The sequence below is a fragment of the Aegilops tauschii genome, chromosome 7 (genome assembly GCF_002575655.3).
Source record: "Aegilops tauschii subsp. strangulata cultivar AL8/78 chromosome 7, Aet v6.0, whole genome shotgun sequence".
In the NCBI taxonomy this organism is placed as follows: domain Eukaryota; kingdom Viridiplantae; phylum Streptophyta; class Magnoliopsida; order Poales; family Poaceae; genus Aegilops; species Aegilops tauschii.
The window spans coordinates 12,889,676-12,907,675 of record NC_053041.3 but is presented as its reverse complement, the minus strand read 5'-3'; the positions used below and the strand labels follow the sequence as shown (position 1 = coordinate 12,907,675).

The window sequence follows — 18,000 nt, the reverse complement described above, 5'->3', positions numbered from 1 at the left end:
GCATGACATCACGTACATCATGTGCAACCAGGACCGTTTGGATCTGCCGGAGGTGAAGTCTCAAAGGCATTTTCTTTTCCAACTCAACCAAATGAGCCCAAACTTTTTCCACACCCTCACAGCACCATGTCAAGAAAGCATGCCAATTTTCGTTGCTTCCCGACGTTTGATGCATTTTCTAGGGTTTTCCCGGTGAAAAACCCCTAAAACACTGCCCGGACGTGACGCAACTTGCGTTCAGTGTCCGGCTTCCTCCAAATTTTGCGTGGGGTTATAGATAGGGCATGCACACATGCTGGCAAAATTTGGTGTCATTTCATGCATGCCATCACGTACATCATGTGCACATCATGTGCAACCAGGACCGTTCGGATCTGCCGGAGGCCAAGTCTCAAAGGCATTTTCTTTTCCAATTCAACCAAATGAGCCCAAACTTTTTCCAATTTTTAGGATGTACAGAGGGATATTAGGTGACTCCAATTATCTGTACAAAATAATTTGCGAGCCTAGTTATAATATTTTCCTATTTTTTATTGCGAGCTATCTGAAGTGACATAAATAACTATATATCTGAAAATTTACATAAAAAATATTTATTCATCTGGTTAGGTTGTGTACTATCCTCAAGGTCACGGGTTCGAATCCCATTATGGACATTATTTATATTTTGCTTGTAATTATTTTTGATTATCTGTAGCTCAAAACGATAATTCATTTTGTGATTTTCACCTATTGCCTCCTTTTCAGTGTATACTTTGCATACATGTGCAACCATCCATCCAGATACCGCCATAGCCAACTTTTCAGCTCAAGAACAGAATATATAACTCACTCAAGAAATTAGAAATTGACTCGCGAGATCATATGAACACGCTTACTATGCACTTCCTAATCCCAATGAAATGACCTTCATGCGATAAGATAAATCATTCAGGAAACACCAACACAATAAATCTTCTGCCACACAATGCAACAAAATAATGGTTTCAGGAGATGCATCAATAGCATGAGTAGACGAGTACATGAGTGGCACCACCACTTAAAAAATCAATTCTAAGAGTCTGGCATTATAAAAGTCAGGCATTATAAAAATAAAATTCACTTCTTCGGATCATTTTTTTCATTCCAAATCTCATTAAACGGTTTCCACCTCTTGTTGGATGTCTTGGATGGAGCACCTTTCGGTTTAATTATTTTTGGATTCCGGACATTTCCTGGACATGCTTGGCTTGACCCTGAAAAATATGCTGGAAGAGGGCCCAGTGATGCCGCCTCATTTTTCCCATCATCTTCGCCGCCTTCAGCTATAATACCCTTGAGAAAATCCACCACCTTCTGTGACATCTCCTGGCTGTTTGAAGCTTTGAATAAATACAGACTACAAATGTTGCGGAGTTCATGGTAACGATCCATCCGCTCAGACCATTCATGCATATTACCATTCCTCTCTGAGTCAAATGCGGACTTGCCTACCATCGTCCATCTTGTTGAGACACAACACCTAGGAATGCTGACTAAGCCAAGGTATTTTAGAACAGAAAAAATGTGAGCGCACGGGATCTCCTCCGATTCCATCTTCAGACAACGGCAATTCACACTCTGAAGCAACGGGCCTGCCATGACAAACCTCACATCATACGTCACATGCCTACTCTCTTTGTGAGCAACTGTATACAGAACAGAAGCATCATTCTTGGTCACTTCTGCTACTTCCCATTTTGACAACTGCATGATTTGATGTTTTACCTTCTTGAACATCACTGGAGTATAAATGAGAGCAGCACTTCTCTCAAGTGGATCAGCTGTTAATTCAGTAAAAGGTACTGTCAGTGAAGCTGTAGCATCCAACTCGGCCTCATTCTTGCGGATACGCGATAAACAGTGATCTGAGTGCTCTAGCAAATCAACAAGTGACATTCTCCTATCCAGATTCTTATGAAGCCTAGAGTTTAGGCTTTCGCTACGCTGATTGCTCTGCATGCCAAGGAAATATCTACCTTTCGTATAGGCCCTAGACCACTTCTTCCTCAACTCGTACATCGTCATAATCCAAGCATCTTTTTCAGAGATATCATAATCCACCATAAACTCAACCCAACATCTCTCAAACTCATCGACATCCCAGATGTGATAAACAAATTTCCTAAAATCCTTGAGCTTTTGCTTCCGTAGGTGTCGTATCATGTTTTGCTCGATGTGCCAGCTGCACAACCGGTGATCTGTATTGGGAAAAACCGCCGCTATTGCCTTCGCCATTGCATGGTCACCATCTGTGATTACTGATCTAGGATGTTTCTGCTGAGTTGACTCCAAAAATGCTTCAAGCAACCACACAAAAGATGCCTCGGTCTCAGCTGAGACAATACCGAAGCCAAACACGGTCGTGCTGCGATGGTGATTCACTCCTATGAAGGGGACAAATGGCAGGTTGTATTTGTTCACACGGTAAGTGCTATCAAAGATCACGACGCCACCAAAGGCATCATAGTCAATCCGAGATTGTGCGTCTGCCAAAAGATGTTCAGCAGATGCCCTTCACTATCAGTGGTGTACTTGTAAAAAAATTCGCCATCCATGTCCTTTCGGGCTGCCATATAACGGAGCATAAATTCGGCATCACGGCCTTCTATCCTTTCCTTCTTGTACTTGGCAACAAAATTATACAGGTCCCGAGGTATAAAGCCTACCTTGCTGAAACCACCACTATCCTTCTCCATTACTTCCATTATTTGATGTGTTCGAAGGCCACCAATTCCATACTCAATGACATCAGCCTTTTGCATGTCACTCAGCCCACGATGTGACCTGATGTAAGTTGTTTGCTCAGGCTTAGCGAGTGGATGGTTATGTTCGTCCAAAAAATCTTTTACAAACCATTCACCATTATCCATACGAAGCTCGATCTCCATCCGAGCGCCACATCCACAACGTGACAGCGGCCTAGGAGGTCGCACCCGTTTAGTTTTCTCAAAGTGCTTCCTCGCCTGATATCCTTCTTTACAGCAGACATAGAGGCGCCGAAAAGCTATGTTCGTGTCCAACTTCCTAGTCAGTTCTTCCTTTCTAACACCAAAACCCTTTGACCGAGCATATGCATTATAGTAATTGTAACCTTCTTCCTCGCTGCCAAAAATTTGACTGATCACCGTGTCATATTCTGCAATGTCCTCCAGGGTGGCACTCCCATATTCCATGTCAAACACTGCAATTAATAAAGAATCAAATCTAACTTATTTGAATTCCACTTGTGAAACTGAAACTCGTTTCAGTACGAAGAATAAGATAGCCTTAGTATGTCGAGCTAAAAGTATGAACAGTAAGATCAAAATGCATCAGTAACAATGCTTGCGTATATAATCAAACAGAACATTACATATACTCCAGTATGTCATTGAACAACATTTGGTACTATTTTTGTTATCGTCCGAAACTGAGCCATTATGTTTTGACGTTCATAGACAGCAGTACACATGCATAAGAATTATAGCACAAAACAACATTACACTTAATAAACCGTGGCTACTCCCCCCCACTGTCCAGCACAAATTACTCACTGATAAACACCATGTACCAGACGACAATGCATTCCGTAAGAACATTTCTTTTGACGAGCGTGCACTGCAGGATCTAATTAACTCTGATTTTCCCCATCATGCAGGATCTAATTAACTATGATTTTTTCCATCCTGCAGCAGTACTCAACATGATTTGTCCATGAACTGAAGACATGCCAATTCTAGTGTAGTGTTCACAAGAGTAATCCTTACCACGTCGAGATACAGGGACGCGCCGCAGAGGTCCACGACGGCGAGCGTGGATATACAAGGGCGGAAGCAGCTACGTCGACTAGGGTGGCGCGGCCGCAGGAGCAGGGCTGTGCGTGGGAGAGTGGCGGCGACTGGCGGCGGCGCCCACGTCAGGGAGAAGGAGGCGAGCGGCGGCGACTGGCGGCGGCGGCAGGGAGAAGGAGGCGAATGCGTGGGAGAGTGGCGGCGACTGGCGGCGGCGCCCACGGCAGGGAGAAGGAGGCGAGCGGCGGCGACTGGCGGCGGCGGCAGGGAGAAGGAGGCGAATGCGTGGGAGAGTGGCGGCGCCCACGGCAGGGAAAAGGAGGCGAGCGGCGGCGGCGGCAGGGAGAAGGAGGCGAATCAATCGAGTGGCACGACTGGGTGTGCCGTGTGCGTACAAAATGGGCTGAAACCTAGGCCCGTGGCAAAAAGAAAACATGTCGCCCTTAAGTTTGATGCCTATCCTACCCTCAGGAAATCAATGGTCAGATTTAGTTATACTGGTCCCTCCTACTTCAGCAGTATAGGGTACCGTAAAAAAGCTCATCCTCAAATATCCCCTTCAAACATGATATGAACCTAACCGATCCAAACCCTAGCCGCCGGCGCTGCTTCCGCTCCGCGCCGCCCCCGGGACGGTCGGCAGTGGCGGAGCTTCTTGGGGGCCAACCTGGGCCATGGCCCCGAGCTCATCGGAAAATATTTGTATATAGAAAAATCATCACAAAACAATTATGTTTGCCCCCCCCCCCCCCCCCCCCCGGCCATGCCCCCCCATGAATTCGGCTCAAGCTCCGCCACTGACCGTCGGTCTCCCCGATCGCCATCGGGGGCCGCGTCACCCGTACCTACGGTTCGTTCGTCGGTCGTGTTGACTGACTACCCTACAGAGTCTTTTTCCCTGATCACTTGATCCGTGTTTTTCTCTCTTTCGCCGGTCGCATTGATCGGTGTTTTTTTTTCCATCTAACATCGGTCATCTACAATGCGCGTCTCCTTCATTGACATCTTCATTGTTTCCGGCTGGATCAATTGCCGACTTCATGCATAGCCGCGCGGGTACGGCTGCCGCTCATTCCGCGCTGCCTGGCCTGCGAAGGCTGCCTGTTCGAGCGCCGGGCGCTGGCCGACCGGTCTCCGAGAGGCAACACGGCCTGGCTGCAAGAACGAGCACAGGTTGTCTCCAGGTTGCTCACGTGTTGTACGTGTGCAAACCATGAGACCAGCCTCCGTGTGTACATGTGCTACTGTGCTGTCCTGGACCGCGCCACGTGGCCTGCAACAATGCAAATAAATAAGTTCACCGCCAAGTGAAGTGCATTGTATTCATGTTTCAGCCAGACGTTAAACATCTTTCTCTTATATACACCTATTGTGAGCATGAATAATACAAGAAAAGGGAAAGAGAAAACAAATGCTAACTTGGAGAAGACATCGGGAAAAGAACAGTTAGGACCAAGATTAGGCTAGGTACCACACGCTACGATTCCTCGGCGGGTCACCTTAGTGCCTCACGCAAGCATGCATGTGTGAGGACCAAGGCAACGCGCTCCAACCCGTTAGGCACAACTGCCGCTTTTGCCACCATGAATTCCTCCGTATTGTCATTTTCTTCTGTAGGCTCTACGTAGCACAAGACGAGATGGCCACCCCACGCCTAGTTTGCATCGCGGGCACACGGACCCAGTTGTCACTTCATGAGATGTTTGGCCCAAGTGCCCAGTTGCGTCACGTGACAAAGAAGGGAAAAAACCACAACATGCCTCGCCTCAGGCAACAAACCGGGCCGGGCTAGGATAGGCTCCGACACATGCAGCCCATTAAGAGTGGTCGAATTGATGTATAGCCCCCCTAATAATACGATTGGTCGATGCGGTGTCGGCGATTTGAGCAAAGGTGCAGCACCTCCTGCTCTTGTCACCAGGCCACCAGCCGAGGCGCATCGCAGGTTCGCCCTCCTGATCCTGGGCTTGTAGGACTCCGCTAGGCCTATTTAGGTCGTGTGGCCTGCTGAAACCGCCACTAGCCGGATGGGTATTGGGTACACAGGGTCGAATTGATGCATTCATCAATTTGTCTAGTCGTCTTCCTCCCACTCCCCCTACCCCTCTCCAACTTCCTCTCTCGCGACCCTGTGTACCCAATGGCTGCGGGCTGGACCGAGCCTGCACTGCCCAGCAGCGAGGCAGTGGACGAGGATGGCAAGGCGGGGCACGGCATGAACGACCTGTGCTAGCTCCCGCACAAGGTGCTGCACAGGAGCCTCGTTGCTAGTGTTACTAGTAGGTAGTATAACTATCCATGTCACGACGTAAATGTCTACGCCAACCATGCCCTGGATGACTAACCATTTATTACCACCTATCAAGTGTTTGCTCGCTATGCATGCTCCACGAGTTATTTCAACACATTTCTCTGATAACCAAATTCTCAACATAAACTATGCACGGAAAGCATTATATGGCCACCTATCGACAGTGTCATCTCCATGTTTCGGAGTCGTTCAAGTTAAAATACTTCACTACCCTCCCCAAATAGTTTACAAAAGAAGCGCATGAAAAAAAAGGAAAATTAAACAAAAGGATGTTACCTTGAGACTGGGAGGTGCCAGGAAGAGAACTCTTAGCCGGAGGGTGATACAGTGTACATCATATTCTGAAAATCGGGCATGACGCCATAGAACCTCCGATCATTGCAGGCTCAGGAGGTTGGGGCACCGGCTCCAACAAGCTCTTGAAGAACACAATATCTTCACTACACCATGTACTCCTCTTCATCCTTCGGCATTTTTGGCGCACACCCAGCCATGTATCATTGGTGCAAAGATTAACCACGCAGGACCGCGCTCTTCAGCAGCGTGATGTCCACACTTTGACACATTGCTGTTGTGAGGCTTTCAACGATGACATCGCCACCCGCCAGTCCATCTGCGCTCAACTGACAACATGATGGTGTTCAGTCTACAAGACTCATGAACATGATAGTCTTGTACTTGTGTTGTCTCTAAAGGCACTCTGTAGCATACGTGGAGATCTCGCTGTGGTTAGTGATGGCAGCGCCAGCTGATGGACCAGGTGCCATATCGTACATGTCGAAAAGTAGGGGCCAGATCGCCTTTGACATAAGTGCAATGTTTGACAAAATAAGAGGGATAACATGCCCTAGCATGAGAAACATTGCACCAAAATCCATTTGAAACTTCCCTTGCGCACTCCAAATCCATTCAAGAAAGTAAGTGGACATTCGAGGAAATAAATAAAGATACGTATTGGGAAAATACCATAAGTGGACAACATAATGCACATTTCATTAAACAAAATAAGAACATATGAAAGAAAGAAACCAAAATAAACAAAGCTATATCGCCTGTCCTTGAGTAGTGCAACTTCGAGAAAAATATCTGTAGTGAGTTTTTGAATGGTGTCGTAACATGGACTTTATTTCAAAATCGGAAAAACTAACACCCACACGTGTGGGCGTTTGCACATTGCCCACACGCCTTCATCACCACTTATTTTGCCACGTATGAAGAGATGACATCAGCAGAATTTTTTTTGGCTTTCAGCTTAAAAATGTTTTATCTCCTAATTAAAAAAGCGAATGAAAAATTCGTTTTCACCATTAAATCCGTCTCGACGAGATCTTCAAAACTAGACCCCATGTTGATATGTTTCGACGAAATTTTTTTTGCCCAAAAGTTGCCATGATGTTTACACTGTAATTGCCATAGTGCTTAAACTAAAGTTGCCATGTGGCAATTTTAGTTTGTAGATCATGGCAATTTTAGTTTTTTGATGATGGCAATTCTAGTACTTTGACCATGAAAATATTTTTTTGTATGAACCATGACAAAATTAATTGCATCTATCATGGCAATTTTAGTTTATGGTGCTTGGGAAGTCTACTTTCTTAATTCTCCGTTTTATAATATGTCAAATTTTACTTTTAAATGTACAAGAAAATAGCTAAAACATATTATGGCAACTTCAGTGTAAACATCATGGCAATTCATGTGCAATAGACACGGCAACTTTTAATCAAAAAATTTCGTCGAAATACATTGATATGAGGTCTAGTTTCGAAGATCTCGTCGGGAGGGATTTAATGATGAAAACGGATCTTCAATCGGATTTTTCATTTAAGAGTTAAAACATTTTGAAAATAGAAAATCCAAAATTATTTCCACATGCATGCGGTGACATGGCGTAGTCTGTGTGTTATAGGGCGTGTGGTCGGGTTTGGCTCCCACCACACGTGTGGGTGTTAGCGTTGTCCTTTCAAAATTTACAACATAGTACATAAATAAATTTCTCATTATTGACTTATGTTGCACCTTTCACCAAATGAATAATTAATCCTTGGTCTAAAAATAATACAACCACATTTAGGATTGTTTACACATCACATCTCTCTCTCTCTCTCTCTCATATACAATGGACATTCGTGCAAACATATTATGTGAAATTGACTATAAATATTATTGGCAAGCACTCCTAGACTTGCATGACTAAGAATTTATTTACCGCACACGAGCAATATAGTGGGTTCCCTGCAAGTTAAATGCCAGGGTGCATGTGACTCAGACCCGCCGACTAAGTGTGCCCTATCCATTTTTCAGCGACATTGAGATTCAACACCCTTGTATGTTGAACGTGTATGTACGTATAGATTAGGGTCATGTATTTGTCACGCCTCCTTTCTCCTCCATATAGTGTATAGCTTGGGAGACAAGTTGAGATTGTGCACCCTTTAACCTATATATGTGCCTTGACGTGATCAATTAATTGTGTCGCATGCAATCTCATCTTTCCTAACAATATGGTATCAGTTTCTATTTTCTCTCCCGCGATCGAGCTTCCGCTCCACGCCGCCGCCGCACCTTGCTGCCGCCGCCGCTGTCTCCAGCCGCCCCCGCCGTAACCTGCCACCGCCGCTGTCTCCCCACGCCGCCGCCGCCGGAATCAGGCGCTCCTGGCGGTGCCGCTACAGCCGCCCGACGGTAGCTACCCGCTGTCGCCGCCATCCTAGCTCTATGGGGTCCCTGCCATGCCGCCGGCCCCCACGTCCTGGGATCCCGCCCCTCTTGTGGCACTGCACTCGGCTCCTTCAGCGACTATCTCCGGCGGTGGTGGTAATTGGTACATGGACACGGGCGCTACCACCAACATGGCATCCCATCCCGGTAACCTCACATCTTCCTATCTGGTTAACACCTCCACTCGCATCACAGTCGGCGACGGCTCTTCTCTACCTATCACACATATCGGTCATAGTTCTGTTCCCTCTACGTCCATGTCGTTATCTACGTCTAACATTCTTGTCTCACCTGCACTAATCAAGAATCTTGTTTCTGTTCGTTCTTTACTCATGAAAATCCTGTCACCGTTGAATTTGACGAAATCGGCTTCTCTGTTAAGGATGCCTGTACCAGGATGGTCCTTCACCGATGTGACAGCCCAGACATGCTCTACCCGATGCACCCCTCCTCCATCGACCCAGTCGCCCTCTCCGCCGGTGTCGACCTTTGGCATGCTCGTTTGGGTCATCCCAATTGAGCCGCATTTCGTCATAATCACACCTATCATGCTTGCCATATCGGAAAGCATGTTTATCTTTCTTTAGAGCATCCACCACCATATCTTCTTTTCCGTTTCAATTATTTCATAACGATGTATGGAAATCTCAGGTCGCGTGTAATTCTGGCTATCTTTATTACCTTGTGATCTTAGACGATTTTTCTCATTATGTATGGACGTTTCCTCTACGTCGCAAGTCTGATGCGCTCGCGACTCTCACGGCATTTTATGCCTACGTCTCCACAGAGTTTGGTTGTCCTATCCATGCACTCCAAACCGATAACAAAAAAGAATTTGACAATCTCGTTGTTCGTACACTTCTCGCATCACATGGCACCACCTTTCGCCTCACATGCCCATACACATCTCAGCAAAATGGCCGCGCTGAACGCGTTCTCCGCACTCTAAATGATTGCGTCCGCACCCTTCTCTTTCATGCTAAGGTGCCACCTCGGTTTTGGGCCGATGCGCTTGCCACCGCATCTTTTCTTATTAACATACGTCCATGTCATGTTTGCTGGAACTATGCACCTCACCGGCTCCTATTTGGCACTTGTCCCTCGTATGATGACCTTCGTGTCTTCGGGTGCCTTTGTTACCCGAGCATCGCCTCCACCACCCTTCACAAGCTCGCACCACGTTCCCTTGCCTGCATCTTCCTTGGTTACACACCCAACACCAAAGGTTACCGGTGCTATGATCCCGGCTACCACCGTGTTCACTTCGCCACATGTTTACTTTGACGAGAAGTTTTTTCCTTTCACTAGGTACCCCCAGCAACGGCATCTTCGCCGCCTACTCCCGAGGCGCTCTAGTCCTGGCGTCCTAGCCGGACGCGGGCCCCTATTTCAGGCGCAGCTCCCTCGGGTGCAGCTGCTTCGCCACCTCCCTCGAGCGCGGCCACCTCACCGGCCCACTCGAGCGCGGTGATCTCACCGGCCCACTCGGTCGCGGCGATCTCGCCGGCCTCACTGACCTACCCGGGCACGGCGCCCTCGCCGGTCTCGCCGGCCCACTCGGGTACGGTGCCCTCGCCGACCCACTTGGGCGTGGCCGCCTTACCGGCCCACTTGGGTGTGGCCACCTCGCCGGACGGCAATTCTGGATCCACGCCGGGCTCGCCACCACCTTCGCCTGTGGCTCCTCTGGTGTTGCCCCACCACATGACGACACGTGCTCGTGCCGGCGTCCTTCATCCTAGCACACGATATGCGTCCGATGAGTACGCCTGCACCACGTCGACCGCGTCACCTTCACCGATTCCCTCTTCTGCTCGCGCTGCTCTTTGCGGCCCTAACTGGCTCGCCACCATGCAAGAGGAGTTTCATGCGTTGCAGCGTAACCGCACGTGGCAACTTGTGCGGCGGCCTCCTAATGCCAACTTCATCACCGGCAAAATGGGTGTTCCGTCACAAGACCCGCCCAGATGGTTCCCTCGAGCGCTACTAAGCGCGATGGGTGGTCCGTAGTTTTCGATAGCACACCGGATTTAACTTCACCGACACCTTCACCCCGATAGTTAAACCTGGCACGATCTGCGATGTTCTACAACTCGCGGTGTCTCGTGCATGGTGCATTAGTTGGATATATCCAACGCATTTCTTCACGGCCACCTAGCCGAGCAGGTCTTCTGCCAGTAGCCCACCGGATTCATCGACGCCGCTCTTCTGGAACATGTGTGCCTGCATTCTCGATCCCTCTATGGGCTCAAGCAGGCTCCCCACACGTGGTACCAGCACATCGCGGCCTTCCTCCAGCGGTTGGGTTTCCGCACCACTCGCTCCGACGCCTCATTGTTCTTCTACCATCAGGGCGCTGCTACTACATATCTCTTGCTCTACGTCGATGACATCATCCTGATGGCATCCTCTACTGAGCTTCTTCAGCAGCTCACTGCTCGTCTTCGCGATGAGTTTGCCCTCCAGGATCTGGGGCCCCTGCACTACTTCCTCGGCATCAAGGTTGTACGGCGCGATGAGGGTTCTTTCTTCATCAGCAGCGGTATGCTCATGAGTTCCTCGAGCGTGCGGGCATGCTTAACTGCAAGACAGGTCCCATGCCTGTCGACATGAGGGCCAAGCTCTTTGCCCTTGATGGTTCGCCTGCATCAGATGCGGCATTCTATCGCTCCATGCTCGGTGCGCTGTAGTACTTGACACTTACTCGCCCGGATCTTCAGTATGTCGTGCAGCATGTGTGCCTTCACATGCATGCTCCTCGTGACTCCCATTGGAACCTGGTGAAGCAGATCCTATGCTATATTCGCGGCACCATGGCTCTAGGACTCACGCTGACGGCGTCCTCCTCCACCGACCTCGTGGCCTATTCGGATGCCGACTGGGCTGGCTGCCCGGATACTCGACGCTCTACATCAGGCTATTGCGTCTATCTGGGGCCTTCACTGATCTCGTGGTCGTCTAAGCGACAACCCACAGTTTCCTGCTCGAGTGCTGAGGTGGAATACCAGGCGGTAGCTAATGCTATCGATGAGTGCTCTTGGCTTCGCCAACTCCTTCAGAAGTTGCTTTGTGATGTCCATAAGGCCACGGTCGTCTACTGCGACAATGTCTCCGCCGTCTACCTATCCGCCAACCCTGTTCATCATAGCCGGACGAAGCATATTGAGCTCAACATACACTTCGTTCGTGAGCAGGTTGCACTTGGGTGGATACGGGTTTTGCATGTTCCCACTACTCAATAGTTCACCGATGTTATGACCAAAGGGCTACCGACATCCACCTTCCAGGAATTTCGGTCCAGTCTCTGTGTAGCTAGCGACGTTTCGACTGCACGCGCGGGGGGGGGGGGGGGGGGGGGTGTTGAACATGTATGTACGTATAGGTTAGGGTCATGTATTTGCCATGCCTCCTTTCTCCTCACACAGTGTATAGCTTGGGAGAGAAGTTGAGGTTGTGCACCTTTGTACCTATATATGTGCACTTACACGTGATCAATGAATTGTGTCGCATGCAATCTCATCTTTCCTAACAATATTCTCTCTTGCACCAATTGTTAGTTAGTAAATACAATGTAAGAGAGAAGAACGAGAAAACAAAAATAGGAATATGTGACGTCAGGAAGTGTTTAACATGAGAAAATTATACTCGGTAGAAAAAACGAAGTGTGTTTCTCCCATGTTTAGGGGAACAACGCACGGAAGCTTTCTACCTTGGCGTATGCCCAGCTTGATGCATTGATGAGTTGTACACCAATGCTGTCATGGCCGGAGAGGTGTTCTGCCCTTTTCATGCGGTCACGGCCTTTGGCGCTGCAGGCTCCAAGTGTAGAGAATGGTTTGGTGCATCGTTATTTCGTTGATCGTGCACTAGGCACATATATATAGGTACAAGGGGTGTGACCGGTATCGTGTCTCCTAAGATACACGTACATATAGAGGGAGACAGATACAACCGGTACTGCATACAAGTCCCAGACCTACGTACATGTACACATGTTCAACACCCCCGCAGTCCAAGCGTCGTCGGTGACGCAGAGATTGGACCAAAAACCCTCGAATGTCGAGGTGGGTAGTCCCTTCGTCATAACATCGGCGAACTGCTGATTGGTGGGCACATGTAGAACTCGAACGCGACCAAGTGCGACGTGCTCCCTGACGAAGTGAATGTCGAGCTCAATATGTTTCGTCCGTCGGTGATGGACAGGGTTGGCAGCGGCGTACACCGCGGAGACGTTGTCACAGTAGACAAGCGTCGCCTTGGTAACCTCACATAGCAACTCCTGAAGTAGCTGTCGTAGCCAAGAGCACTCCGCGACGCCACAACCCTGTACTCAGCCTCAGCGCTCGATCGTGAGACCATGGGTTGTCGTTTAGACGAACATGAAATTAGAGAGGGCCCGAGGTAGACGCAGTAGCCGGAAGTGGAGCGTCGAGTGTCGGGACACCCAGCCCAGTCGGCGTCAGAGTAGGCGACAAGGCTGGTGTCAGGTGATGCCGTCAAGGTGAGACCCATAGCAGTGGTGCCACGTATGTACCGGAGAATACGTTTCACCAGAGCCCAATGAGTATCACGAGGAGCATGCATGTGAAGGCACATCTGCTGGACAGCGTACTGAATGTCCGGACGTGTCAGCGTGAGGTACTGAAGAGCACCGACGATGGAGCGGTATAAGGGAGCGCCAGACGCCGAAGAACGCTCGATGGTGGACACCTTAGCCTTCGTGTCGACAGGCGTAGGAGCAGGCTTGCAGTTATGCATGCCAGCTCACTCCATAAGCTCGTAGGCATACTTCTGCTGATGCAGGAAGAAGCCAGTGGCCCGGCGAACAACCTCGATGCCAAGGAAGTAGTGGAGAGCCCCCAAGTCCTTGAGGGCGAACTTTGTGCCGAGGGAGCTGTAATCTGCTGAAGTAGCGCTGGCGAGGACGCGGTCAGGATAATGTCGTCGACGTAAAGGAGAAGATACGCGGTGGCGGTGCCCTGGTGATAAACAAACAGGGAGGCATCGGACCGTGTGGACCGGAACCCCTGCTGCTGAAGGAAGGCCGCGATCCACTGGTACCAGGCCCGAGGTGCCTGCTTTAACCCGTAGAGAGAACGGAAGAGCATGCACACGTGGTCCGGATGGTCGGTGTCGACGAAACCAGTAGGCTGCTGACAGAACACCTGCTCGTCGAGGTGGCCATGCAGAAAAGCATTGGACACGTCGAGCTGGTGAACGGGCCAGGCGCGAGAGACATCAAGCTGGAGAACAGCGCGGATTGTGCCCGGTTTGACAACCGGGGCGAAGGTGTCGGCGAAGTCCACGCCGGCGCTCTGGCGAAAACCGCGCACGACCAAACGCGCCTTGTAGCGCTCAAGGGAACCGTCGGGGCGAGTCTTGTGGCGGAAGACCCACTTGCCAGTGATGACGTTGGCACGGGGAGGCCGCGGGACAAGCTGCCACGTACGGTTGCGCTGCAGGGCGTCGAACTCCTCACGCATCGCGGCAAGCCAGTTCGGATCCCGAAGGGCTGCGTGAACGGAGGTTGGGAGCGGGGACGGGGCCGAGGTGGACGCGGCACACGCGTACTCGTCGGAGGTGTAGCGCATGCTAGGACGGAACGTCCCAGTCCGAGCCCGAGTGACCACACCGGTGAGAGGTGCGGCGGCAGCGGTGGAGCCGAGGGGGGACCGGCGAGGATGAGCTCGAGCCGAGAGGGGGACGTCCAAACATCACTATTGAATAACTGAAACGGAAAAGTGGAAATGTTTGTAGACTCGCTAAAGGGAAGATGAACGTGCTTGCCAAGACGGCAAGCCTCACAAGAGTGGTCGTCAACCTTATTACATGAGAAAGAAAAACTCTGAAGAATCTGACGCATAACGGTGGAGTTGGGATGGCCGAGGCGGGCGTGCCAAAGATCGACACTACCAGCGAAGGCGGCGGGACGACGGGTGGTGGCGGCGCTGGAGGGATGCACCAGGTAAAGCTCATCCGAGCTGTCACATCGGTGGATTACCATCCGTGTACGGGCGTCCTTCACAGAAAAGCCGATATCGTCAAATTCAACAGTGATAGGGTTCTCACGAGCAAGGCGACGAACAGAAACAAGATTGATAACTAAGGTAGGAGACACAAGAACATTAGACATGTTAACGGGAGTAGAAGTAGAAGGAAAAGACATATGCCCGACATGTGTAATGGGAATGGAGGAACCGTTACCAAGGGTGATGCGAGTGGGAGTATGAACAGGCGTGGCAGATGTGAGGTTACTGGGATGAGAAGTCATGTGAGCGGTGGCGCCCGAGTCCATGTAGCAGTCGCCGCCGCCGCCGTAGGAGCTCGATGACGGGGCGGAGTGCAGAGTAGCGAGAAGGGCCGGGTCCCACGGCGGCGGCACCTGGGGAGGGAGAAACCCTCCGTAGGCCGGCGCGGGAGCGGCGCCATTGGCAGGTGCGGCACCGTAGGCGGGCGCGGGCGCTGCGCCGTAGCCGCTGTAGGGGGCGGCGTTCTGCGCGGTGAAGAGCACCTGGTGGCTCGCCGGCCGAGGCCCAAGGATGCCCGGAGCGGGAGCCCGAGGAACCGGCATCGAGTACGCGTGTACGACGCCCGTCCATGGGTTGGTGCCGTAAGTCCAGGGCATGGTGGCCTGCTGCTGCTGCTGACGAGGGGCCCCGCCTTGCGCCTGTTTGCGACCGCCCCCGCGGCGGTTGCTGCGGCGCCCGCCACCCTGCTGCGGCTGCTGGGGGCAGCGGGTGGTGCGGGAGGTGCGGGCGGGGCAGCCGGTGGAGGGGCACCACGCGAGGTGCCGGCGGCGAGGGCGTGGCGCTGCACGCGTGATACGTTCATTTTGCATCATGCTTTTATATCGATATTTATTGCATTATGAGCTGTTATTACCCATTATGTCACAATACTTATGCCTATTATATCTTATTTTACAGGAGGGAGAATGTCGGCAGCTGGAATTCCGGGCTGGAAAAGGAGCAAATATTAGAGACCTATTCTGCACAACTCCAAAAGTCCTGAAACTCCACGAAAGTTATTTTTGAAAATAATAAAAAATATTGAGCGGAAGAAGTACGTCAGGGGGGCCCACCTGGCCACGAAAGTGGGGGGCGCGCCCTACCCCCCAGGGCGCGCACCCCTGCCTCGTGGGCCGCTGTTGGCCCTCCGGTGGCCATCTTCTGCTATATGAAGTCTTTCATCCGAAGAAAAATCATAAGCAAGCTCTCGGGACGAGACTCCGCCGCCACGAGACGGAACCTTGGCGGAACCAATCTAGGGCTCCGGCAGAGCTGTTCTGCCGGGGACACTTCCCTCGAGGAGGGGGAAATCATCGCCATCGTCATCACCAACGCTCCTCTCATCGGGAGAGGGCAATCTCCATCAACATCTTCACCAGCACCATCTCCTCTCAAACCCTAGTTCATCTCTTGTATCCAATTCTTGTCTCCAAGTCCGGGATTGGTACCTGTAGGTTGCTAGTAGTGTTGATTACTCCTTGTAGTTGATGCTAGTTGGTTTATTTGGTGGAAGATCATATGTTCAGATCCTATATGCATATTAATACCCCTCTGATTATGAACATGAATATGCTTTGTGAGTAGTTACGTTGTTCCTGAGGACATGGGAGAAGTCTTGCTATTAGTAGTCATGTGAATTTGGTATTCGTTCGGTATTTTGATGAGATGTATGTTGTCTATCCTCTAGTGGTGTTATGAGAACGTCGACTACATGACACTTCACCATTATTTGGGCCTAGAAGAAGGCACTGGGAAGTAATAAGTAGATGATGGATTGCTAGAGTGACAGAAGCTTAAACCCTAGTTTATGCGTTGCTTCGTAAGGGGCTGATTTGGATCCATATGTTTCATGCTATGGTTAGGTTTACCTTAATACTTTTGTTGTAGTTGCGGATGCTTGCAATAGAGGTTAATCATAAGTGGGATGCTTGTCCAAGTAAGGACAGCACCCAAGCACCGGTCCACCCACATATCAAATTATCAATGTACCGAACGCGAATCATATGAACGTGATGAAAACTAGCTTGACGATAATTCCCATGTGTCCTCGGGAGCGCTTTCCTTTATATAAGAGTTTGTCCCGGCTTGTCCTTTGCTACAAAAAGGATTGGGCCACCTTGCTGCACCTTATTTAGTTTTGTTACTTGTTGCTCGTTACAAATTATCCTATCACAAAACTATCTGTTACCTATTATTTCAGTGCTTGCAGAGAATACCTTGCTGAAATCCGCTTATCATTTCCTTCTGCTCCTCGTTGGGTTCGACACTCTTACTTATCAAAAGGACTACGATAGATCCCCTATACTTGTGGGTCATCAAGACTCTTTTCTGGCGCCATTGCCGGGGAGTGAAGCGCCTTTGGTAGGTGGAATTTGGTAAGGAAAATTTTATATAGTGTGCTGAAATTTACTGTCACTTGTTACTATGGAAAGTAATCCTCTGAGGGGCTTGTTCGAGGTATCTTCACCCCGACCAGTAGAGCAAAGAGTTGCTCCTCAACCTACTGAACCTACTGAAAATGAAGATGTCCACTTTGAGATTCCTTCGGGTATGTTAGAAAAACTGCTAGCTAATCCTTTTGCAGGAGATGGAACAAAGCATCCTGATGAGCACCTAATCTATGTGGATGAAGTTTGTGGATTATTTAAGCTTGCAGGTATACCCGGTGATGTTATTAAGAAGAAGGTCTTCCCTTTATCTTTGAAGCGAGATGCATCGACATGGTATAGGCTATGTGATGATACGGAATCATGGAACTACAAACGATTGAAATTGGAATTTCATCAGAAATTTTATCCTATGCATCTTGTTCATCGTGATCGCAGTTATATATAATTTTTGGCCTCGCGAAGGAGAAAGCATCGCTCAAGCTTGGGGGAGGCTTAAATCAATGTTATATTCATGCCCCAATCATGAGCTCCCAAGAGAAATAATTATTCAAAGTTTTTATGCTCGGCTTAACAATCGCACCATGCTCGATACTTCTTGTGTTGGCTCATTTATGATGAAGACTACTGAATTCAAATGGGATTTATTGGATAGAATTAAACGCAACTCTGAAGATTGGGATCTCGACGAAGGTAAGGAGTCAGGTATGACACCTAAGTTTGATTGTGTTAAATCTTTTATGGATACCGATGTTTTCCGTAAGTTTAGCACTAAATATGGA

The 18,000-nt window shown here is 49.6% G+C and overlaps 1 protein-coding gene across 1 annotated transcript; it reads right to left on the bottom strand.

The window, feature by feature from the left end:
• Positions 1-1,053: 1,053 nt before the first annotated feature.
• On the bottom strand, positions 1,054-4,615 carry LOC109776107 (protein FAR1-RELATED SEQUENCE 5-like). Its single transcript, XM_020334781.3, has 5 exons — positions 4,594-4,615; positions 2,621-3,202; positions 1,628-2,507; positions 1,179-1,351; positions 1,054-1,061 (listed from the first exon to the last, which is right to left on the bottom strand). Exons 1-5 carry the CDS (start codon positions 4,613-4,615, stop codon positions 1,054-1,056), a joined length of 1,665 nt encoding a protein of 554 aa, XP_020190370.3.
• Positions 4,616-18,000: the final 13,385 nt, after the last annotated feature.